General features: G+C 41.8%; 1 protein-coding gene across 1 annotated transcript in view; it reads right to left on the bottom strand.

Annotated features, from left to right (window-relative positions):
- Nucleotides 1-26,791, bottom strand: part of tmc5 (transmembrane channel like 5) — a 225,925-nt gene that overhangs the window by 63,265 nt on the left and 135,869 nt on the right. Inside the window, exons 11-12 of the mRNA XM_072560203.1 lie at nucleotides 24,881-25,036; nucleotides 308-477 (exon numbers count right to left, since the gene is read on the bottom strand). Coding sequence (XP_072416304.1) covers nucleotides 308-477; nucleotides 24,881-25,036 — 326 coding nt within the window. The remainder of the gene's footprint in view (nucleotides 1-307; nucleotides 478-24,880; nucleotides 25,037-26,791) is intronic.

Below are 26,791 nucleotides of genomic sequence, written 5' to 3'. Positions count from 1 at the left end.
CATCTCTAGCTGCTCATGAGAAGGTGGGCTTGAGCTGCCTCTTTCAACTGCTGTAGCCCATTTGCAATTCATGTTGGTGCAGCAGGCAGTTTAAACCATTACAGTATGTATATGCTGTTAACATTTATTCCCTGGATTTGCAGTAGCAGGTTTGTTATTGTAACAGGATATTCCTTCACCTCTGTTTAACAGGCACTCTTCTCAGTGATGACATCAGTATCAGTGTTCAAATAAATACAGTCACTCACGATGATATTCACCTCTGTTACGATAGGATTTATTTGAAAGATAAATTTAAAATGAATACCTTATAATGAGAACATACATCTCATCCCGGGGATATTTGAATCTTTCCATTGAGCCAAGGAAAGAGAAGAATAAAGGTATGAACAGATTGATGATTGCCACAACAAAAGGTAACAACAATGTCGAAGCTTGCTTTTGTAATTCTTCCTCTGTTGGATTTTTCTGAATAATCTATAAAAATATAAACCAAAAGATTTGTTTTGTATCTTTAATAATTTTGAATACTTCTTAAATATTGTGTATTGTTCTTTCCAAAACCAGTATCTTAACAGATCTATCCCTCTTTAGAACATAGAATATAGAACGTTACAGCGCAGTACAGGTCCTTCAGCCCTCGATGTTGAGCTGACCTGTGAAGATAAATCTGATGCTGATCTCACCTACACCATTATTATCCATATGTATGTCCAATGCCCATTTAAATGCCCTTAACAAAGGCAAATCTACTACTGTTGCAGGCATGCCATTCCATGCCCCTACTACCCTCTGAGAAAAGAAATTACCCCTATATCTGTCCTAAATCTATCACCCCTCAATTTAAAGCTATGTCCCCTCATGATAGCCCTCACCATCCGAGCAAAAAGGCTCTCCCTGTCCACCCTATCTAACCCACTGATTATCTTATATGTCTCGATTAAGTCACCTCTCAACCTTCTTCTTTCCAACGAAAACAGCCTCAGTTCCCTCAGCCTTTCCTCATAAGACCTTCCCTCCAGACCAGGCAACATCCTAGTAAATCTCCACTGAACCCTTCCCAAAGCTTCCACATCCTTCCTATAATGCGGTGGCTAGAATTGTACGCAATACTACAGGTACGACCTTATCTTGTACAGCTGAAGCATGACCTCGTAGCTCCAAAACTCAATCCCTCTATCAATAAATGCCAGCATGCCATATGCCTTATTAACAACCCTACCAACCTGGGTAGCAACTTTCAGGGGTTTATGCACCTGGACACCGAAATCTCTCTGTTCATCTACATTGCCAAGAATTTTACCTTTAGCCCAGTGTGTGCATTCCTGTTATTTCTTCCGAAGTGAACTACCTTTTCCACATTAAACTCCATTTGCTACTTCTCAGCCCAACTCTGCATCTTATCTATGTCCCCCTCTGTAACCCACAACATCCTTCGGCATTATCCACAACTTTGCCTACCTTGGTGTCATCTGCAAATTTACTTAACCCATCCTTCTACACCCACATCCAGATCATTTATAAAATTGACAAACAGCAGTGGCCTGAAAACAGATCCTTGCAGCACACTGCTGGTAACTGAGCTTCAGGATGAACATTTCTCATTAACCACCACCATCTGTCTTCTTTCAGCTAGCTAATTTCTGAGCCAAGCTGCTAAATCACCTTCAATCCCGAAACTCCACATTTTGTGCAATAGCCTACCATGTGGAACCTTATCAAATGCCTTACTCAATTCCATATACACCACATCAACTGCTTTACCTCAAGACTGATTACTAAACTTAGTGATCTCAGACTAAGCCCCACTCTCTGCAACTGGATCCTCAGTTTCCTGATCCACAGGTCACAATCAGTGAAGACTGGGGACAATATTTCATCCTCACTAACACTCAGCACTGGAGCAAGGTAAAAACAAGGACTGCAGATGCTGGAAACCAGAGTCTAGATTAGAGTGGTGCTGGAAAAGCACAGCAGTTCAGGCAGCATCCAAGGAGCAGCAAAATCAACGTTTTGGGCAAAAGCCCTTCATCAGGACTAGATACACTAAGGTATCTCTCCACCCTGCAGGCACCCTGCCTCTATTCCTGATGAAGGACTTTTGCCCAAATCGTTGATTTTCCTGCTCCTCGGATGCTGCCTGACCTGCTGTGCTTTTCCAGCACCACTCTAATCTAGACTCAACACTGCAGAACGCCAGGGGTGCACACTCAGCCCCCTACTGTATTCGCTGTATGCCCACGACTGTGTCGCCAAATACCAGACTAATGCCATTTACAAGTTCGCTGATGACACCACCATAGTCGGTTAAATCTCAGATGGCGACGAAACAGACTACAGTCGGGAGGTGGAAGACCTGGAAAAATGGTGCACTGAGAACAACCTAGCTGTCAATGCCAGCAAAACCAAGGAACCCATTATTGACTTTCAGCGGGATGGTACTCATTCCCCCCCCCCCCCCCATTAACAGCACAGAGGTGGAACGAATGGAGAGTGTCAAGCTCCTGGGAGTGGTCATCCACAACAAGCTTTCTTGGACTCTTCATGTGGACTGTTGGACTCTTCAAAGGCCAACAACATCTCTTCCTTCCTCAGGCAGCTGAGGAAATTTGGCATGACGGCGAATACCCTTGCCAACCTTTATAGGTGCACCATCAAGAGCATTCTGTCTGGATCTATCACTACCTGGTATGGCAACTGTACCATTCAAGATCGGAGACGGTTACAGAGAGTGGTGAACTCAGCCCAGACAATCACAAAGGCCAACCTCCCATCTATAGAATCCATCTACCAGACCCGCTGTCAAGGAAAGGCTGCCAAAATTCTCAAAGATCCATCCCACCCTGGCAATATTTTTCGACAACCTCTACCATTGGGGAGAAGGTACAGAAGCCTGAACACATGCACCAGCCGGTTTCGAAACAGTTTCTACCCTACTGTTGTTAGAATTCTGAATGGACTCATAAACTCTTAACATTCGTCTATACCTGAGTTTTTGTTTTGCCGCTGTTTCCCTACTATTTACTTATCTATGTTACTTAACCCTGTGATCTGCCTGTATTGCCCACAAGACAAAGCTTTTCACTGTGCCTCGGTACACATGACAATAAATTCAAATTCAATTCAATTTACCTTCATCCACCTGTTTTGTCACCTTCTTGAAGAACTCAATAAGGTTAGTGAGGCACGACCTATTCTTCACGAAACTGTGTTGACTATCAAATTATTCCTTTGTAGATGATTATATATCCTATCTCTTTTCCAACACCTTACCCACAACCGAAGTAAGGCTCAATGGTCTATAATTACCAGGGTTGTCTCTACTCCCCTTCTGAAACAAGAGAACAACATTTTCTATCCTCCAGTCTTCTGGCACTACTCCTGTCGACAATGATGACATAAAGATCAAAGCCAAAGGCTCTGCAATCTCCTTCCTGGCTTCCCAGAGAATCCGAGGGTAAATCCCATCCAGTCCAGGGGTACTATCTATTTTGAGATCTTCCAAAATTGCTAAAATGTTCTCTTGGTCAACCTCAACTCCATCCAATCTTGGAGCCTGTATTTCCGCATTCTCACTAACATTGCCCTTTTCCAATGTGAATACTGACAAAAAGTATTCATTAAGTGCTTCCTCTATGTCCTTAGATTCCACACACAACTTCCCACTACCTTCTTTGATTGGCCCTAATCTTACTCTCGTCATTCTTTTATTCCTGATATACCAATAGAGCGCTTTAGGGTTTTCCTTGATCCTATCCACCACCAACTTCTCATGTCCCCTCCTGGCTCTTCTTAGCCCTGTCTCTTTAGATCTTTTCTGGCTAATTAACTGAGCCTTCATGTCTCACCCTCACATAAGCATTCTTCTTCATTCTTCTTTTATTTTCAGAGGCAATTCATAATTTACCAGGAAATATTTTCATGCATACTTTCAAACAATAACTTACTGTTGATTTTCAATAACATTCTATTGCATTTCAGCACAACGTCCTTAAAACTAATAAAAGCTTATTTGTAAGATGTACGAATAGCAGTAGGCCATTCAATGACTTCATGGCTGATCTGACAAACCTGAACTCCAATTTTCCACCTTCACCCCATTACCTTCGATTCCTCACTGATCTCAGCCTTGAATATACTTAATGACCCATCCTTGACAACCTCCTATAGTAAAGAATTCCACCAACTCATCACCCTCTAAGACAAGAAATTCATCCTGATCTCTGTCTTAAATGGGTGACCCATTGTTCCAAGATTAAAATCCCATTGGTCCTCGACTCTCCTCAGTTCGAGACAGCCTTTCTGAATCCATCTTGTGTTCTACGAATCTGATGATTGCAGTGCAGGGATAGAGTCTCTACCCCTGGACTGAGAGATTGTATTCAAGACCCACCTGCTCCAGAGGTGTGTAGTAACATCTCTGAGCAGGTTGAACAGAAAAATAGGTTAAATTAAAAAAGAATCTGACAGTTTAGATGAGGGTGCCTCTCATTCTTCTGAATTTCAATGAGTACAAGTCCAACCTGTTTAACCTCTCCTTGTAAGAAAATCCCTCCATATCCAGAACCAACTTATTGACCCTTGTTTGGACTGTGTCCAATGCAAGGATATTTTTCTTTAGATAAGGGATCTGTTCACAATATTCCAGCTGTGATTCATAGATTCATGCCGCACAGAAAAGGCCATTCAGCCCATCGAGTCTGCACTGATATACTGCCACTAAAATGCATGGTAATCCCAATTTCCTGCACTTGCCCCATATATTTGAATGCTAGAACATAGAACATAGAACATTACAGCGCAGTACAGGCCCTTCGGCCCTCGATGTTGCGCCGACCTGTCATACTAATCTGAAGCCCATCCCACCCACACTATTCTATGTACGTCCATTTGCCTGTCCAATGACGACTTAAATGCACTTAAACTTGGCGAATCTACTACCATTGCAGGCAAAGCATTCCATACCCTTACTACTCTCTGAGTAAAGAATATTATGATATTGGAAGTGCTCGTCCAAATATTTTGAAAGGTTGTAATGTTCCCAGCCTCCATTTTCTTTCCACACGGTGCATTCCAGTTTCTCACTGTGTGAAAAAGCTTTTTTTCCCAAATCCCCTCCGAATCTTCTGCCTCTTACCCTAAACCTACACACCCTTGTGATTGACTCCTCAACTATGGGAACAGCTGCTCTCTATTCACCCTGTCCATACCCCTCATGATCTTATCCACCTCAATCATGTCCCCCTCAGTCCTCTCTGCTCTAAAGAAAACAATCCAAGCCCATCCAGTCTCTCCTTATACCTCAATATCTCGATCCCAGACAACATCCTGGTGAACCTCCTCTGTACCCCCTCCAGTGCTATCATGCATAAAGGTAGATTAATCCCCAGGACCTGATCAGGCGTACCCTAGAAATCTGTGGGAAGCTAGGGAGGTGGGCCCTTTGCTGAGATATTTGTATCATGAATAGTCACAGGTGAGGTTCTGGAAGACTGGAGGTTGGCTAACGTGGTGCCATTATTTAAGAAAGGTGGTAAGGAAAGGCCAGGGAACTATAGACCAGTGAGCCTGACCTCGGTGGTGGGCAAGTTGTTGGAGAGAATCCTGAGGGTTAGGATTTACATGTATTTGGGAAGCAAGAACTGACAGGGGATAGTAAACATGACTGTGCGTGGAAATTCATGTCTCACAAACTTGATTGAGTTTTTGAAGAAATAACAAAGTGGATTGATGAGGGCAGAGTGGTGGATGTGATCCATATGGACTTCAGTAAGGCATACAACAAGGTTCCTCATGAGAGACTGGTTAGCAAGGTAATATCTCATAGAATACAGGCAGAACTATCCACTTGGATACAGAACTAGCTCAAAGGTAGAAGACAGAGGGTGGTGGTGGAGGGTTGTTTTTTAGACTGGAGGCCTGTGACCAGTGGAGTGCCACAAGGATTGGTGCTGGGTCCTCTACCTTTCGTCATTAAAATAAATGATTTGGATGTGTACATAAGAAGTTTAGTTAGTAAGTTTGCAGATGACACCAAAATTGGAGGTGTAATGGACAACTAAGAAGGTTACCTCAGAGTACAATAGATCTTCATCAGATGGGCTAATGGGCTGAGAAGTGGCAGATGGAGTTTAATTCAGATAAATGAGAGGTGCTGCATTTTGGGAAAGCAAATCATAGCAAGACTTATACACTTAATGGTAAGGTCTTGAGGAGTTTTGCTGAACAAAAAGACTTTGGAGTACAGGTTCATAGCTCCTTGAAAGTGGAGTCGCAGGTAGATAGGATAATGAAGAGGGCGTTTGGTATCCTTTCTTTCATTGGTCAGAGCATTGAGTACAGGAGTTGGGACGTCATGTTATGGCTGTACAGGACATTGGTTAGGCCACTGTTGGAATATGGTGTAATTCTGGTCTCCTTCCTATCGGAAGGATGTAGTGAAATTGAGAGGGTTTAGAAAAGATTTACAAGGATGTTGCCAGGATTGGAGGGCTTGAGCTGAAGGGAGAGGCTGAATAGGCTGGGGCTGTTTGCTCCGGTGCTTCGGAGGCTGAGGGTGACCTTATAGAGGTATTTAAAATCATGAGGGGCATGGATAGGATAAATAGACAAAGTATTTTCCCTGGGGTCAGAGAGTCCAGAACTAGAGGGCATAGGTTTAGAGTGAGAGGGGAAAGATATCAAAGGGACCTAAGGGGCAACCTTTTCATGCAGAGAGTGGTGCGTGTGTGGAATGAGCTGCCAGAGGAAGTACAGCTGCAGCATAACCTCATGGTTCTGGAACTTGATCCCTCCATCAATTAAAACTAAAACACTGTATGCCTTCTTAACAACCCTGTCAACCTGGGTGGCAACTTTCAAGGATCTGTGTACATGGACACCGAGATCTCTCTGCTCATCTACACTACCAAGAGTCTTACCATTAGCCCAGTACTTTGCATTCCGGTTACTCTGACCAAAGTGAATCACCTCACACTTGTCTGCATTAAACTCCATTTGCCACCTCTCAGCCCAGCTCTGCAGCTTATCTATGTCTCTGTAACCTACAACATCCTTCGTCATTATCCACAACTCAACCGACCTTAGTGTCATCTGCAAATTTACTAACTCACCCTTCTACGCCCTCATCCAGGTCATTTATGAAAATGACGAACAGCAGTGGACCCAACACCGACCCTTGCGGTACACCACTAGTGACTGGACTCCAGGATGAATATTTCCCATCAGCCACCACCCTCTGCCTTCTTTCAGCAAGCCAATTACTGATCGAAACTGCTATATCTCCCACAATCTCACAATGCATTTTGTACAATAGCATACTGTGGGGAATCTTATCGAACACCTTGCTGAAATCCATATACACCACATCAACTGGTTTACTCTCATCTACCTGTTTGGTCACCTCCTCAAAGAACTCAATAAGGCTTGTGAGGCACGACCTACCCTTCACAAAACCATGCTGACTATCCCTAATCAAATTATTCTTTTCTAGATGATTATAAATCCTATCTCTTATAATCTGACCAACCCATCTATATCTTCCTGGAAACTACACTCATCTTCTTTGCTGTTAATCATCTTACCCAGCTTGGTGTCAGGGAATCCAAGATGGCGGCAATCTGAAAGATCTGCTTTGTTGACCTCTGCAACTCAGCTCAGGCAAAGTACCACTTTCACTCTCCCTAGCTAAGTTATTTTTGTGTAATTTGGCATTTAAAGAGCTGTAGAACCTAGACACTTTTTTTACAAAGTCTGTTTTATTAAAGAAATATGACAAAAGGTAAAGGTTTGAATCAGTCCCAATACGTGGGACATTCACCAGAGATATCGGATACCCCCACAGCTGCAGCTGCAGCCCCCTCCACTCATCAGAGTAACTCACTCATCAGACCATGGCTGCAGAGTTTGTGAAACTACGAGAAATGATCAAGAAGAAGTTCAGTGTTAGACTGGACCCGATCTTGACCATGCCCCACAAGCACGAGGAGCAGCTGGAAGGCCTTGGACGCCGAAAGGAGGAGGTTGAATGAAGGACTGCAGCTTCAGAGACTGCGATCAACTCTTCAAAGGAACAGATTCGAGCTCTTGAGAAGCAGGTCCTTACCTTACTGGAACATGTCGACAACCTTGGGAACAGGGTAGGTGAAAGAATCTCTGCGTGGTGGGGCTGCCAAAGGGAGTAGAAGGTGATCAGCCAGCGAGAAGGCGATCAGCCAGTGAGTTCTTTGGGAGCTGGCTGCCGCAATTTGGGCGGCACGGTGGCACAGTGGTTAGCACTGCTGCCTCACAGCGCCAGAGACCTGGGTTCAATTCCCGCCTCAGGTGACTGACTGTGTGGAGTTTGCACGTTCTCCCTGTGTCTGCGTGGGTTTCCTCCGGGTGCTCCGGTTTCCTCCCACAGTCCAAAGATGTGCAGGTTAGGTGAATCGGCCATGCTAAATTGCCCGTAGTGTTAGGTAAGGGGTAGATGTAGGGGTATGGGTGGGTTGCGCTTCGGCGGGGCGGTGTGGACTTGTTGGGCCGAAGGGCCTGTTTCCACACTGTAAGAAATCTAATCTAAATCTAAATTCCTTGGCTTGGAGGATGTGTCAGGCTGGGTGAAACTTGAGAGGGCCCATTGGGTCATAGGGTGTCGGCCTGGTTCAGACCAGCACCCTTGTGCAGCCCTAGTACTAATCCACAGTTACAGGGACAAAGTTAAAGTTACAGAGGCGTCCAGAATGAAGGGGAAGGATCTACAGGCCTTAACTCATGAAGATTCCAGGATAATGCTCTTCCAGGCTGTGAATCATAAAAGGAAGTCCTTTGATGAAGCCAAGAGAAGACTGCGAGACCTTGGTATCCAGCATTCCTTGAGGTATCTGGCAGTGCACTGTTTCATTAATGATGGGTCTGTGCGTACATTTGACTCTCCAGAAAAAGTAAAAAACATTTTGGACGCTTTACAACAGACTGGATGTCTGAAAGGATGTCTACAATCGTGTCTCCTTTTTTCATTTCTCTTTCCTTTTCTTAAAGAAAGTATTGTTGAAGTTTTTCTGATATCAATGGGTGTTAGTGTATATTTGAAGATGGGCAGAATGCCTATTTTTAATCTCCTTGTTAATATTATATTTTATCTTTCTTTTTTTGGTTCGAGTTTGAGATACGGCTCAAGCTGGAAGGAGTTATGAAGGTGTTTTTGGGATATGGACGTGCCTCCTGTGGGCAGGGAGTACAGCCCCTCACTAAGTGCCTTATAATTGGTTTAGTTTGTTGGTTTGTTGTATATGGAGCTACTAGTATGTTAGTTGTAGTAGTTTTAGTTTATGTTTTTTTAGGCTTCATGTGTCTTTTTTTGTTTATGCTCATCAAATTCTTCCTTTTTGGAGTTCAAATGTCGTTATAGAGAGTCATGGCTAATTGTGTCCTCAGATGGTGTACCTGGAATATTAAAGGGAGGATTCGCCAGTAAAGAGGGAAAAAGGAGAGAGTGGACATTGCCCTTTCACAGGAGATGCGCCTTGATGATAAGGAACATCTGAAATTGCAGTAAGGTGGGTTTGATCTGGTGTGTTTCTCCTCCTTCACCTCTAGGAGTAGGGGATTGGCCATACTTATTAGGAAGAATCTTCCATTTAAGGTGTTAGATCAGACTAAACATGAGTCTGGGCAGTTCATCATTCTGAAAACCTCAATACGGTACATGGAGAAGAGAATGGTATTTTGAATATTTATTGTTCCCGGTACATCCCCTTAAACGTTTGATAGATGCCTTCTCCAAACTGAGGGCTCTTGCACCACAGCAGATTATTATAGGGGGAGACTTTAATTGTCTCATGGATCCCATGGTGGATAGAATGTCGAGAGGCCCCTAAACACTTTCTTTACAATCTAGGCAACTATGTGCGGAACTGGGATTGGTGGATGTCTGGAATCATCTCCACCCCACAGGTAGGACTTGATGTTCATTTCTAATCCACACAAGTCCATACTAGGATTAATCTTTTCCGAGCTCCCTGCATTCTCCTTAGATTCAGTAACATCTTGTACAATATCACTATTTCTGACCACACTGCAGTATATTTAGAGATTGAGGTTAAGGGCAATGTTACAGGCTCTAGGCACTGGCAAATGGATCCCTTTACTCTTAAGGACAGTAAGTTCATCAAATATTTCTTTATGAATTTAAGGTATTTTTAGTTAATTCAGGTATTGCCAGTAACGCATCTATTCTTTGGGAATAGCTAAGGCTTATGCCAGGGGGAATAATTATTTCTTATTCTGTCAGTCAGAAACAACATAAGGCTTGAGGCGCGGCTAGCCAAAAAGGCAGCTTTTGATAGATCGTCAGTGGCTAAGCTGCAGCTGGTTACAGCTCTTCGGCCCAGTTTGAACTCCATGCTCATGCAGACAGCCACACTTGCTTCCTGCCATCCTTAAGAGAGGCTAATGTTTCTCTTATCCTTAAAGAGAAGTCCCTGGAGGAATGTGCCTCCTTTCAGCCCATCTCACTTGTAAATCTGATTTTAAAATCTTGTCCAAGGTTCTTGCGTTAAGGTTGGAATCTGTGTTGCCTTTCATTGTTGAAGGAAACCAGATCGGTTTTAATAAAAGCCGGAGATCCTCCAATAACGTCAGGAGGTTACTGAATATGATTCAAACTTGTCCCCTCTCACCACCACTTGTTATATTGAGCCACTAGCTGAGGCTATCCACAGGGATCCTCAGTCAGCTGCCCCAAGAATAGGATCAAAATCACATAAGATTATGTTATACGCGGATGATGTTCTTGTCTTTTTTGTTGAATCCAGTGGTTGTGGTACCCAATTTGAGACAATGCATCAATTCATTTGGCTCCTTTTTGGGTTCTAAGATTAATTTCTCAAAATCAGAGACCATGCCTATGGGGTACTCAGGAGGGTTTGATGTGGAGGGTGAATCACAGTTCCCCTTTAAATGGTCACTGGAGTAGGGGGGTGTCGTGGAAACTAAATTGACTTGACTCCACTATTAGCAGGGGATGAGTTCGACTATCACAACATATAATAAAGAGAACTAACAGAGAGAGTACTTATAGCATGAAGCACCCTCTTCTCCGTAACAGATCTGTAGGGGTCGGTCAAAAGCGTGGTCCCTTTTTGAATAAAATCCCCAGACTGAAAAAAATGAAAAAAACAGCTAAACCATACTTATGGGCTATTTGGTCAAAGGACATCATCATTTCACCTTCACATAAATCACTCAAACAGGAGATTTCCCGAGCTGCCCAAAACTTAAACTCAGGGTCCATTATCCCCGGCGGAAAACCCGGTATACCAGCTGTAGGCGTAAGAAAAGATGTTTGGATATGTTACTCTTACTCTGCCCTCCACCCTTTGACAGTATTAATAATTATCGGATTACAACAATATTCCTTAACTGTCTTCAGTTTATCTAAGAACGACAGGCTATTGAGGGGACATTTTACCAAGGAGGCCTCAATATCAAGCTATATTGACGTTGGGTGCTCAGAAGGCCAGTCACTAACAAAAGATAAAAGGAAACTTAGTTGATATCTTTTAATATCCGGGAGGTCGACTCCCCACAACCCATATAGGCAGCTGCAATTTCACCAACTTAATGAGAGGCTGCCAGATAAAGGAACTAAACCAACCATTAAGTCTCTAAAATGATTGCCCAGGAAAAATTAAAGAGAGCGTTCTTATACGGTATAGCAAATGGGAACGGATATTAATTTTAATAAGAGCTACTCAGCCGAGCCAGGATATTGGAAGCACCTCCCACAGCTGAAGATCTTGCTTAATCCTATCAAGCAAATGGGCAAAATTGGCCTTAAACAACCAATCAAAGACAGTAGTAACAAAGATGCCTAAATAAAGAAACCTCCCTGTAATGGAAAATTATCCATTTACAGTGAAATTAATTATCCATTTACTGTGAAATTTGAAAGAGAATACTTTTTAAAAATTTAATGCTGTGCTGAACTTTGTGAGCAATACTTTGATGAAAGTCTGCAGTCTCTGTTTGAATTCTGTAAACATTCAACTTGACCTTGTGACAGTCAAACTCAGCGAAAGCTGAAGAACTGTTATGTCTAAGACCAGGGGATGAAAGAATAACAACCTGAGTTCTTCCAGTCTTTGCCCTTGAGAGCATGATAAGAAACAATATAAGGCAAGCATCTGAACAATGCTCAGTACTCCCTACACTGAGGCATCTAGCTGAGTGTACTGGAGTCAATTCTGCAGAATTTAAATAAAGCTCCTTTCTTTGCTCTTGCTGATAGTGGAGTCAAGTTGATTTAGTTTCCACGACACCCCCCTACCCCAGTGACCATTTAAAGGGGAACTGTGATTCACCTTCCACATTTCAGAAGACTTTTCTTTCTCTCCCAGACCCCACAAAGCCATTCAACGTCTTCTGAGGGGTCTGGGAGAGAGAGAAAAGGGTTGAGAGCTCTAAGGTGACATGGGAGGACATTTGTGAAAATGCGAGATAGATTTCGATCTGTAATAGGACCCATGCTGTACAGCTAAAGATTCTGCATAGGATTCAGTTGGCCCCAGACCATTTTGTAGAATTTAAGGTGGGAATATCTTCATTATGTCCAAAACGTAAAATAAGTATTGGTGCGCTCACTCATTGTTTGTAGTCCTGCCACAGGCTTCGCACATATTGGAGTGTTGTGGCAGGAGTAATAGCGAGGGTCTTGGGGATTGACGTTAAGAGGGACCTTATCTCTCGTCTCCTGGGCCCATCTGGTTTATCTTCATGAGACGGTCATGGGAAAAAACTTTTTAATAATCTTTCTTTTTGTGCGAGGAAAGATATTTTGATGTATTGGGTCTCTAAAAACCCCTCAGGTCCTTCGGGTTGGCATAGGCCAATTATGAAATATATTCTTTTGGACTTCCTTACGAATATAATACACCAAAAAACTGAATATTTTTATCAGATATGGCAGCCCTTTTTGTACAGTCTGGATATATATTTACCTGCCATCTTAACTAGGGTTTTGTGTAGCCATGACGACCTGATTTTATAAATATGATGCTCTCGAAGGAAGAATTTTGAATAAATTTATGTGTAATACTCAATGCTGTTGGAGGTCAGGAGCTAATGTTTCATTGTGCTGAGCTGCTTTATTTATTTATATTAATCGCCTTTACTGATTTGTTCGTCTTGCACATGAGTATAGGTGTGTTTTGCTTGTGTTGCTAGTTAGAACATAGAACATAGAACATAGAAGAATACAGCGCAGTACAGGCCCTTCAGCCCTCGATGTTGCGCCGATCAAAGCCCACCTAACCTACACTAACCCACTATCCTCCATATACCTATCCAATGCCCGCTTAAATACCCATAAAGAGGGAGAGTCCACTACTGCTACTGGCAGGGCATTCCATGAACTTACGACTCGCTGAGTGAAGAACCTACCCCTAACATCAGTCCTATATCTACCCCCCCTTAATTTAAAGCTATGCCCCCTTGTAATAGCTGACTCCATACGTGGAAAAAGGTTCTCACTGTCAACCCTATCTAACCCCCTAATCATCTTGTACACCTCTATCAAATCACCCCTAAACCTTCTTTTCTCCAATGAAAACAACCCCAAGTGCCTCAGCCTTTCCTCATAGGATTTTCCTACCATACCAGGCAACATCCTGGTAAACTTCCTCTGCACCCGTTCCAGTGCCTCCACATCCTTCCTATAGTATGGCGACCAAAACTGCACACAATATTCCAGATGCGGCCGCACCAGAGTCTTATACAACTGCAGCATGACCTCAGGACTCCGGAACTCAATTCCTCTACCAATAAAAGCCAGTACGCCATATGCCTTCTTCACTGCACTATTTACCTGGGTGGCAACTTTCAGAGATCTGTGTACATGGACACCAAGATCCCTCTGCTCTTCCACACTACCAAGTAGTCTACCATTAGCCCAGTAATCCATCTTTTTATTACTCTTACCAAAGTGAATCACTTCACACTTAGCTACATTGAACTCCATTTGCCACCTTTCTGCCCAGCTCTGCAGCTTCTCTATATCCCGCTGTAACCTGCCATATCCTTCCTCACTGTCTACAACTCCTCCGACTTTCGTATCATCCGCAAACTTGCTCACCCAACCTTCTAACCCTTCCTCCAGGTCATTTATAAAAATGACAAACAGCAATGGTCCCAAAACAGATCCTTGCGGAACACCGCTAGTGACGGCACTCCAAGATGAACCTTTGCCATCAACTACTACCCTCTGTCTTCTTCCAGAGAGCCAATTCCTAATCCAAACCTCCAACTCACCCTCAATGCCATATCTCTGTATTTTCTGCAGTAGCCTACCATGGGGGACCTTATCAAACGCCTTACTAAAATCCATATATACCACATCTACCGCTTTCCCCTCATCTACCTCCTTAGTCACCTTCTCAAAGAATTCAATAAGGTTTGTGAGGCACGACCTGCCCTTCACAAAACCATGCTGACTATCCTTGATCACATCATTCTTATCCAGATGTGCATAAATCCTATCCCTTACAATTCTCTCTAAGACTTTGCCCACAACAGAAGTGAGACTCACTGGCCTATAGTTACTAGGATTCTTTTTTTTTTGTTTAATATATGTAGAGCAGTGTTTTTGTTGGGTTATTGTTGTTGTAATTTTATAATTTTATAAAAAATCTTTTTCTTTCAATAAAAAATCCTATAAAGAAAATGTTAGTGTCATCTGGAAACCCACTTAACGTTCCCCCAACAGTTTCATCTATATCATTTATGTATATAACAAACAATAAGGATCCTTGTGATACACTGCTGGATACAGGCCTCCACTCACTTAAACAGCCTTCTCCCACTACCCTTTGTGACCTATCACTAAGTCAGCTTCTGATCTATCTCACCAAGTTTCTATGAATTCCATGCGCTTTCACCTTCTCAACCTATCTCCTGTGAAGGATATGGTCAAAAGCTTTGCTAAAATCCATATAAGTGACATCAGTTGAACTTCCCTCATCCATACACTTGATCACATTTTTGAAAAGTTCTAACAAATTGGTTAGGCATGACCTCGCTCTGACAAAGCCATGCTGACTATCCCTATTTAACCCATTCCTTTCCAAGTGGACATTAATTTTCATCTTCAGAATTTTCTCTAATAGTTTCCCTACCGCTGATTTGAAACTTATCGGTCTATAATTTCCAGATTCTTCTTTGCCACTCTTCTTAAAAGGTGGAACCACACTGGTCATCCTCCAGTCCTCAGATACTACCCCATGGTCAGAGTGGAATTCAAAAATTGGTATCTGAGCCCCTGCAATCTCCTGCCTCATCCCACAGCATCCTGGGATGCAGTTCATCCGAGCCAGGGGATTTGTCTGTTTTTAAGCCCATCAGATGTTCAATAGCCTCCCCCCTCCACTATATCCTATGTCAAACTGTGCAAGTTCTACACAGTCCCTTTTCCTGAATTCCGTTCTTACAGAGTGAAGATCAAAGTGAAGTATTCACTTAATACCATTCCAATATCCTGTGGCTTCTCATACAGATTGCCCCCTTGGTCCCTAATGGGCCCTACTTTTTCCCTGGTTAACTTCTTTCCTTTAATATATTTATACAATATCTTAGGGTTGCTCCTAACATTGTTTCCAAGTGGTTTTTCGTGCCCCCTTTTGCTGTTAGTTTTTTAAAATTTCAAGATAACATTAAATTTGTTTCTGAAGAATAGTCTAGGTTCAATATCTTGCTTGACTGCAATTAAGAAGCAAAAACAATACATTAATTGATTTCCGGTTTTAAAGTAAAATGTCAACTTCTATTACATTTGTTTATTTCAAATTCAGGTCCTAAAAAAGCTCTCTCTGTACATGCAGAGCTGGCCAAATCACATAGCAATTGCAAAGCAAATTCATGCCCTCAGGGGAAGAAATGGCATAATGTGATTAGGATTGAATCTGTGAATTCACAAATACCAAGTTTACACTTTAGAAAGCAGTCTGAACTTCATACGATTGTTAGGAGAAAGTCAGTTCTGCAGATGCTGGGGACCAGAGTCAAAACGTGTGGTGCTAGAAAAGCACAGCAGGTCAGGCAGCGTCCAAGGAGCAGGAAAATCAACATTTCCAGCGTAAACTCTTCCTGATGAAGAGCTTATGCTCAAAACGTCGATTCTCCTGCTCCTCAAATGCTGCCTGACCTGCTGTGCTTTTCTAGCACCACACGTTTTGACTTCATTGGAATGCTGACTTTCGAGCTACACGTTTCTGCATGAGTTTCTAATATACAGTCAAATAGGATTACAGCATCCTAAAGACTGATTTAATTCATCTTAGAAGTCAGACGACATCAGGTTATAGTCCAACGGGTTTGTTTGAAATCACAATCTTTCGGAGTGCTGCTCTTCACTTGACGAAGGGACAGCACTCCGAAAGCTTGTGATTTCAAATAAATCTGTGGGACTATAACCTGATGATGAGTGAGTTCTGCCTTTCTCCACCCCTGCCCAACACCGGAACCTTCACATGTTAATTAATCTCACATATTATTATGAATAAAGGTCCAATACCGATTTACTACTGTCTAATTTGATGGTAGTTGTTGGACAAAGTAGCCATTGTTATGTTTGTTTCTCTATATACTCACAGCCCATAATCTAGTTGGCTGGTTCCTCTTTGTTGGTCTACCTGCCACTGCAAGGTCAGAAAGTAATGAAAACTTAGCTGCCTTTTCCTTTGCTGGATCAAAATCTTCTGCAGAATTCAGTTTCTCAACTAACCAATTCATCCAAGATCGATAGTTTGCTCGCTTTCCTAGAAATTCTATACAGACCATTCTGCCAGTTGTGTATATGTGGTACCAGATATTCTAAGGCAGAAAGAAAGCATTGATTAACTGGTCAATCGCTGTGGAAATATTGGCTGTCATAATTGCCTACAGTGATAATACTTATACTAACTAATCTGTCAAAAATCGCTTTAGGACAACATGCTGTGTCTGGAATATCACTCCAGACTCTGAGTGACCAGATCAAACCAAACTTCCAGGTCAGGCTCACAGAGTGATTTTACATTATGTCCTGTGTGCCCCAGAGCTCTAAACTGAATCATCCTTTATTGAATGAGCTGATATTGTTTGAACTCTAAAGGCTAATTCTTTCACAAAACTCTAGATTTGTATTTCAATCATGGTAGCCAGCATACTTCAGCACAGTAAGGACCTGATGGTCTGGTCCCCTATATCACAGTGAGGACCTGATATTCTGGTCCCCTCTATCACAGTAAGGACCTGATGGTCTTGTCCCCTCTATCAGAGTAACGACCTGATGGTCTGGTCCCCTCCATCACAGTAAGGACCTGATGGTCTGGTCCCCTCCATCACAGTAAGGACCTGATGGTCTTGTCCCCTCCATCACAGTAACGACCTGATGGTCTTGTCCCCTCCATCACAGTAATGACCTGATGGTCTTGTCCCCTCCATCACAGTAAGGACCTGATGGTCTTGTCCCCTCTATCACAGTAAGGACCTGATGGTCTGGTCCCCTCTATCACAGTAAGGACCTGATGGTCTGGTCCCCTCCATCACAGTAACGACCTGATGGTCTGGTCCCCTCCATCACAGTAAGGACCTGATGGTCTTGTCCCTTCTCCCACTTTCTACTGTATCATGGAAGGTCTGGCTAGAGTCACTGAAATCAGCTGGCCATGTATTATTGTTATCACAGGTTAATCGCGAGTTTCTTTCTTATCCTTGCATGGGACATGGGCATCACTGACTGGGCCAGCAGTTATTGCCCGTTCCTAGTTGCCCCTTGAGAAGGTGGGGGTGAGCTCCCTTCTTGAACTGCTGCATGTGCTGTAGGTTAGACCCACAATGTTCTTATGGAGGGAATTCCGGGATTTTGACCCAATGACAGTGAAGGAATGGCAATATATTTCCAAGTCAGGGTATGAGTGACTTGGAGGGGAACTTGCAGTTGGTGGTGTTCCAACATATCAGCTGTCCTAATAGAAAATCTGTAACAGACATTAATTACTCTTGTGCTAATAATCTGTACTGTGTTAATTAAAGTGGCTACATTGTTGTTTTTGGGGAGATTTTAGTGTAGGTGTTGATTGTGGAACTACAAGTTGACTGTTGGGTTAGATGTTTTATCTGGTGTTGTGCTCATCATTCTATTGGACCAGCTCTTGCTGTAGTCAGTGAACAGGTAGTTTGCTGTTTGTTACACACACACTTGTTCATAGACTTGCTATGTGTATCGGATGGCAAGCTGCTGTCAGCCAAACATCCAGCCAATGCAGCTTCCTGCCCAGCCTCTCTTCAACTGTGAACAGGACAAGAAACTGTATCTCCACAATCAATTAAATTCAACAATCATTAATAAACTGCAGAATGTTTGAAGCAGACTGGAAAGACAGAATGATGAATCATTTTGATGCATAATGTGAGAGAGGGAAAGATGGATTAGCGTAAGACAGAGCCAAAAAATACAGAAATAAAAAACGAATACGCTTCATTTAAAAAAAAACTCCAACAGTAATAAAACGTTGTAGCAATGATTTTACATACCTTTTAAAAGTTAATTTCAATGTTAGAGAAGTTGTTTTTGAGCAATTAAGATTTATCACATCATGAGAAAGGTACCTTAATTGGAAATGAACAAGCTCAGCTGTTGTGGTCTGTTACTATTGTTAAGTGTGGCTATCTCCCACCACACATTGGACCAGGTAGATCTGATATTATTGGGCAGTTTAAAGGGCAGCACCTTCTCCCATGCAGAGAACTTTTATTGTTCAACTGTTCATGTGAGCTTGCAAAATCTGCTGTTTAACTTACAAATAAGAGTGAATGCTATCAACCTCACCTATATTTTCACATCAAAATCCCAAAGTTTAATAGAAAATTTATAATTATGCAAGAAAACTTTTTGTGCATTTCAGTTTTTAGATATTAATGCTTCAGTATTTTACTAGGTTGATAATTTCTCCTTGAGTACATGTAGGCCCAGTAATTTAGTTGATAAATATGTTTTTGGACAGAATATATTAGGGTAAATATAAGCTGGATTGCTAGTTGAACTTAACTGATTTTAATTAAAATAATCTCTGCAAAACAAAATACTTTCTTGTTAAAAACTTTACATTTTGTGTACATGTTCTGCCTGTATATTTGTCCATTTCAATAATTTAATGATAAATGTTGATATAGATAGCAAACAATAATCGGTCTTTCAAATATGTAAAAGCAAACCACTGTGGAGAGTGGAGATCAGAAATACTATCGAAGTGCTGGAGAAACTCAGCAGGCCTGGCAGTGTCTGTGTAGAGGTAGGCAGAGCTAATGCTTCAACTCCAATATGACTCTTCTTTGGAATATTCATTCAAACATATTGTTTCACAATTACATAATTATCAAAATGGAGTTTTATAGTATTATCGTACACAAATATCAAATAGTAGCTTTCAAATATACATTATACCCGTATAATTTTCAAAAGAGATTTGAAACATTAACTCTGCTTATCTCCCAGAGACACTGCCAGACTCGCTGAGTTTCCCCAGCATTTTGTTTTTATTTCTGATCTCCATTATCTTTCTGCAAGCTTCAAAATAAAGAACTTTATTTGTTTTACTCATCTTCAAAATTTTGGCATTTTCAAATTTCTTTAGAATGACTGAAAATATTGAATTGGTTCCAATTAAATAGACATAATTCAACAAATCATAGCAGAAACATTATGAACAATGGACTTTATGAGACAGCTATATTTTAAAATGTCTCTTTCAATTTGAATCAGAGAATTCAGGAAGCACCCCAGCTCAGGGAGAAACTCAAACAAAAACTTATAGAAATATCAGGTGACAATTTTCATACCTTACATAAAAATACAGGGAAAAAGGACAAGCTGCTCTTTGAGACAAACAGAGAGACAAGAAAGATGCAGCTGTGCAGAGTGACAAAGCAGAGGTGGCTGTGAGGATTGGAATAATGCTTTCTGTTAACAGACAAACAGGTTTCTTGTGAAAACTGGGTTTCAGTTAAAAAGGACAGAATGGGAATCAACAGGAATCTTAGAGATAGGGCCAGGGAAATAGAGACTATCAGAACTGGTATGGTGCAGAAGGAGGCTGTTCAACCCTTGTGTTGCACTAGTGGTCCAAGTATTCTGACTTCTTGTCAAATTCTTGCCTTTTTTCCCATAAACCTCAACACATTTCTATTCTACCTTTAGGTAGTGCTTTCCAAATCTGGATACTTGCTGTGGGAAAAAACTTTTCTCTCCTCATATTACTTTCTTTTTCAAAATATGTGCCCTCTGGCTCTTGATCCTATTATGAGTGGGAACAGTGTCTCCCTGTCAACTTATGATTTTGAAGATCTCTACCAAGTCTCTCTTCTGCCTTCTCCTTCCAAGGAAACCACATTCAGCTTCTCCAATCATTCGTCCGACAGAAGTTTGTGATTACTGAAACCATCCTCATAATCCTCCTCAACACGGTCTCCAGTGCATTCATATTCTTCTTATAACGTGGTGCCCAGAACTGTATGCAGGACTTCAGCTGGGTTCTAACCAGCGTCGAGAGTGTGGTGCTGGAAAAGCACAGCAGGTCAGGCAGCATCTGAGGAGCAAGAGAATCGAATTTTCGGGCATAAGCCCTTCATCAGGAATGAGGCTTGTGGGTCGGGGGGCTGAGAGATAAATGGGAGGGGAGTGGGGCTGGGGTCGAAGGTGGCTGGGAATGCGATTGGCAGATGGAAGTGAGGGTAATAGTGATAGGTCGGAGGGGAGGGAAGAGTGGAGAGATGGGAAGGAAGGTGGACAGGTCAAATAAGTGGTGCCAAGTTGGAGGCTTGGGACTGGGATAATGTAGGGGGAGGGAAAATGAGGAAGCTGGTGAAATCCACATTAATCCCGTGTGGTTGCAGGGTCCCAAGACAGAAGTTGAGGCGTTCTTCCTCCAGGCGTCGGGTGGTTAGGTTTGGCAATGGAGGAGGCCCAGGGCCTGCATGTCCTTGGTGGAGTGGGAGGGGGAGTTAAAGTGTTCAGACACTGGGTGGTGGGGTTGGTTGGTGCGGGTGTCCCAGAGATATTCTCTGAAACGATCTGCAAGTTGGTGTCTTGTCTCCCTAATGTAGAGGAGACCACATCGGGTGCAAAAGATACAGTAGATGACATGTGTGGAAGTACAGGTAAATCTCAGTCACATGTGGAAGGATCCTTTGGGATCTTGGATGGAGGTGTAGGGGATTGTCACTTTCTCCTGGGCTCTAACCAGTGTCATATATAGTTCCACAATACTTCTTCACTCTTGTACTCTTATTGTCTCTTTATAAAGTCTAAAATATTGTATGCCTCTACCCTCTGCACATCCTACCACCTTAAATGACTTATGAACATACATACCCAGGTGTTCCTGCTCCTGCACATCATCAAGGATGAGAATTTATCTTATGCGGTCTCTCCATGTTTTTATCCCAAAGTTTCATCTCACACTTCTCTGCATTTAACTGCATCTTTCAATTATCTGCTCACCCTACCAACGTGTCAATGTTATTGAAGTTCTACACAATTTAAAATTCATCCGTATTTTGTGACATCTGTGAACTTCAAAATTGTCCCCTGCACGATCCAGATCATTAATATATATCAACATAAGAAAGAGTCCCAATAATGACCCATGAGGAGCTCCACGACAAACTTCCTCCAGATCAAAAAGTAGTCATTGGCCATTATCTTTTGTTTCCTATCATTCAGCTAATTTTACAGTCACAGAGTTACAGAGTCACAGATTCATGGAGTCACAGTCGTACAGTCATAGAGTCACAGTCAGACAGTCATGGAGTCACAGTCATAGAGTCACAGTCATACAGTCATAGAGTCACAGTCACACAGTCATGGAGTCACAGTCACACAGTCATGGAGTCACAGTCATAGAGTCACAGTCATACAGTCATGGAGTCACAGTCATACAGTCATGGAGTCACAGAGTCAAAGCATTGTACAGCACGGCAACGGATCCTTTGTTTTAATTCATCCATGCCGACCAGATATTCTACATTAATCTAATCCCATTTGCCAGCACTTGGCCCATATCCCTCCAAACCCTTCCTATTCACATATCCATCCAGATACCTTTTAAATGTTGTAATTGTACCAACCTCTTCCACTTCCTCTGGCAGGTTATTCCATACACACATCACCCTCTGCATGAAAAAGTCGCCCCTTAAGTCCTTTTAAAATCTTTCCTCTCTCACCTGAAACCTATGCCCTCTAGTTTTGGACTCCACTACACTAGGAATAAGACCTTGGCTATTCACCCTTTCCATGCCCCCCATGATTTTATATACTTCTCTAAGTTCGCCCCTCAGCTTCCAATGTTCCAGGGAAAATAGCCCCAGCCTATGCAGCTTCTCCAATCCTGGTAACATCCTTGTAAATATTTTCTGAACCCTTTCAAGTTTAACAACACCTTTCTGATAGTAGGGAGACCAGAAATGAACGCAGTGTTCCAAAAGTGGCTGAACCGATGCCTTGTATAGCCTCAACATGACCTCCCAACGCCTAGACTCAAGGTGTCCACATTGCTACTGTCCCCTCTATTCCAAGATCTCAAGCTGCTTTTATTTTGTGATCTCACAAAATAATATTTTACCAACTCTACAGCAGTGACCATGGAATCTTTCAACGAAGATTGATCCCAATGACATTGTTGTAATGGGAGGGAGGTCATCCAGTTCTTAAACTGGTCTGAGATTCAGGATAGATGCATTCAGTCAGGATCTGCAGTCTGCTGACAGCATGGTGCTCATTTGCATAACGCCTAGAGAGTTGTTGCAGTTACTGTGGTATGCTTTGTTCTGATACACAGTCCTAATCTTGGAATCATTCACACCCTGGGGACCACCCTCTCTCTTTCCAGCAGGAAGGGAGAGGTCTGTGCAAATGCCGATTGTGTTGCAGGAATGCTCGTTTCTTGTACTTGATGAGATCAGGAGCTTTGCTCATAGCTACAGCTTTCTTAATTCAATCCCAGTAAGTTTGATATCTAGCTGTCCCTTGATAGGCAGGTTCTCTAAGATGCTGTATGTCTCACAAAATTGTTACAACACTGAAGACGACCATATGGTGTTTGTGTTGGATCTTTGAAGGCAACATTTACATCGTGCTACTGCCCGACAGAGGCAAGATAATTTTGCACCTTCTCAGCTCACTGCCTTCCTCTGTAGCAAAAGCTGCAGAGCTGTTGTACCCATGGGGCAGCTCCTGAGTCACAGCAGACATAAGATTGACCACCTTGGCTCAAAACCATTCTTACAAAGCTGGAGAATAGTGCTGTACTCTGTAGTGATGCTGATAATATACAATAACCGTCTGCTTAATGAGAAGTTAATAACAATTAGATTGTTAGGAAAGGATTAATAATGTCAGTGGCACAGACACCAATCGGGTATAAAAGTCTTTTTGATATCAAAGAGAGACAAATTCCATTAATCACAAGGAAGATCTTGGAGTCTTAATTATGATAAGTGCCCGTTAGAGAAAAAAACAGAATCTGGAGAGTTGGGGATTGCACTTCCTGTAGTCAGGTTAAGGGAAGTTAAATTACAGTCACACATTAATCACTGGAGCACAGATCAGCACCTGCAAGGATGGAACACCTCAACTCAAGTTGTGTGACACATCATCATCAATATCCTTTGATGTTGATATGCGATGTACAAGTGTCAAGGTTGTCATGTGATTCGGATAAAATAAATAACATGATAGATTGTAAAGAAGAGTCAGGATTCTCAAGATTTTCATCAGTCCAAAATAATTGGCTCAGATTTGTTATGCATTTGAGACCCCAACCATCATGTTTTAAGAGTAATGCCTATGTATTATTTGATGCACTGTGTTTATAAAACTACAAATGCCTAATCTTAATGTTTCAAAATGTATTAATTTTGATGAATGGGTACATTAATCTTTCCTCTGACAGGTTGTTTTTGTCATTGTCAATGATCAACCTGGTACACCCTTAGCTACCACTCTTTACCAACAGAATCATGGCATCATACCAGAGGGACAGCCATTTGAAAAAGTGATTTCAGGGTAGTGTTCTTGCTTTATTTCATATGTACTTTGCCTTGGTCTGCATTCAGTACTGGGCTTGCATGGTTTAAGTTAAAGGTAGCAGATGATGCAAAAATTGGTTGCACAAACCAATACCTTTTCCCTATTCAAATGCTCAAATCAACACTGATAGAAGTTTGCTTTAACATCACAAAGAATACTACGTTGTTATTCCAAAAAATTGATGTAAATGTGCAATCTTCTGCTTCTATTCCTCTCTCTTTGCCTCTCTCTCACTCTCTCAGACACAGATTCTTTGGGAGTAATTTTAATTTGAGGTGAGATATTGATTTAACTTTTTATCTCTTGATATTACTGTCTATTGACTTCTTACTAGAAATTCAAATAATGAACAAAATGCAAATGAATTTTATTGTGTTTTGAGTGATTTAATTTTTTTCATCTTTTATTGACAATTTCTCCGATTGAATATTCATAAACAATTTACTTTCCAGCAACTTTCCTCAATTTTGATCTGCCCTTTCCTACATTTTTATTTCGGATTCAGTTCTTTAAGGAATGCGCTGCAGGAAGTGCAGTGGAAGCAGATTGAAATTAAGGCATTCAAGGGAACATTAGGTGATTATTTACAATGGAATATGATGTGCAGGGTCCTGGGGAAAAAGCAGGATTGCCATAAGTTAAACTGCTCAATGAGTTGGTGCTGAAGGGTGGGCGACATGGTCACCTGCATCATAACAATTCTGTGATACACAAATGCATTATCATGCATTCAGTATATCAACACATATAAAAGGTAAAATGCAAACTCAATATACGTTATACCTTAAAATTGGAGATCGAAAAGGAATGGATTCCAAAACAGCAACCATATGTTGTTCCTAATGAAATAATCCAGGCCATTAAGTGAATTAAATTTCGCAATATTCTCTGTTTTGTTGATAGTTGCCGATGGTAGTACATTTTTTCAGATAGCATTTCCTGTAAATATGAACAATTCAGTCTTTTAACTGCAAATATGATCTTGTAGTCTTCTTGAGTTTTGAAACTCTATCATATTTTTCAGAAAAATTACTTTAATTTGCTCTATTTTTATGCACTAGTTTCTTTGGTATTTGTCAATAAACATTTAATAAAAGAATTCTGGATTAGTGTTGCTGGAAGAGCACAGCAGTTCAGGCAGCATCCAAGGAGCAGCGAAAGAAGTCATTTGATTAGATAAATAGATTGCAACATTTGGTTTGACTTGAGGCCTCCTTGTGTAACCATACACTATCAAACTACTCTTATTATTTTGACAATCTTGAATATGAAATTGATGGAGAAACTCAGCAGGCCTAAGAGCATTGGTGAAGAGAGAAACAAAGTTAAAGTTCCTTGTGACCCCTCGGCAATGACACACGATGTCAACCTTTCCTCACTGGTGGGTAAACAGATGATGCAGTCGCGCTTTCTTTCTCACTGGGTTGTGGGTATCACAGGATTAGTGGTGCTGGAGAGCACAGCATTTCAGGCAGCATCCAACGAGCAGCGAAATCGACATTCCTGATGAAGGACCTTTGCCCGAAACGTCGATTTCGCTGCTCGTTGGATGCTGCCTGAACTGCTGTGCTCTTCCAGCACCACTAATCCAGTATTTGGTTTTCAGCATCTGTAGTCATTGTTTTTACCTTGTGGGTATCACTGGCCAAATCAACCCTAATTTTCTCTGGAAGAAAATGACGATCTTTCTCTTGGGATATTAGGAATGTAATTTATTAAAGGACAATGCAATTTGCTTTGGTTCTTCTTGCTGCATGCCTTCACATGTTTCTTTATTTTGTTTGTGACCTCTCTGCAATAATTTATACTTCCATTGGGAAGTCATTCTAGGAATAATCTTCATTGGCAGAAGTACCTACCCACATTGTATAGCACTGCTGAAGCAAAAACAGCTTTTAGGTGTGATAAAGACAGGTTCTTATGTTTTGGGACTCTTAATTGAAGCTGAAGTGAAGGAATAAAGTGTGCTATCTAACCTACAATGAACTCTGACTGACAACAAGCTTGGGTGGTTTGGTTATTAAAGGATAAGGATGGGCTCAGGTTTTTTTTCTCTCTGGGAAGAACAGCAACATGTTAATCCTTGTAGACCATGGGAATCGTACTTGTGATGGAGGGGTGGACTATTAATGTCCAATTCTCAAAGGGAGGTGATTGGCATGTTGATGTTTTCTAAACAGTTTTACCTTGTCCATTTAGTTCCAAGTTAGAATGGAGTTGGGGAAAGAGAGGGAAAGAGAGAAAGGAAGGAAGTGAAGCTCGTACAGATATTGTAGACCTAGTTTGTGAGAAATATGGCCAGAAAATTCAACTAGTTCTGGTAGTGGGATGAAACTCCAGTGTAATGTGCATATTGAAAGTCAGTCCTGGCTTTGAAGTTAGCTGGTGGGGAAAGGAAAAAGGAAGGAGGCCATTGGGAACAGATAATAACCTTGAAATGGTTTCTGGAGAATAAAGTGTCCACTTTAGAGTCAAATTGTCACCATGGTGACAGTCTGTTGGTTATGTTGATCTTTAAAGTTAAGTTGTCTAATAAGTTGGAAAGGGTGCAGAGGAGATTTACTAGGATGTTGCCTGGTATGGAGGGAAGGTCTTACGAGGAAAGGCTGAGGGACTTGAGGCTGTTTTCGTTAGAGAGAAGGTTGTGAGGTGACTTAATAGAGACATATAAAATAATCAGAGGATTAGATAGGG

Source organism: Chiloscyllium punctatum, chromosome 40, assembly GCF_047496795.1.
Source record: "Chiloscyllium punctatum isolate Juve2018m chromosome 40, sChiPun1.3, whole genome shotgun sequence".
Lineage (NCBI taxonomy): Eukaryota > Metazoa > Chordata > Chondrichthyes > Orectolobiformes > Hemiscylliidae > Chiloscyllium > Chiloscyllium punctatum.
Note: the sequence above shows the minus strand (reverse complement) of the source record. Positions and strands in the feature narration are given on the sequence as shown.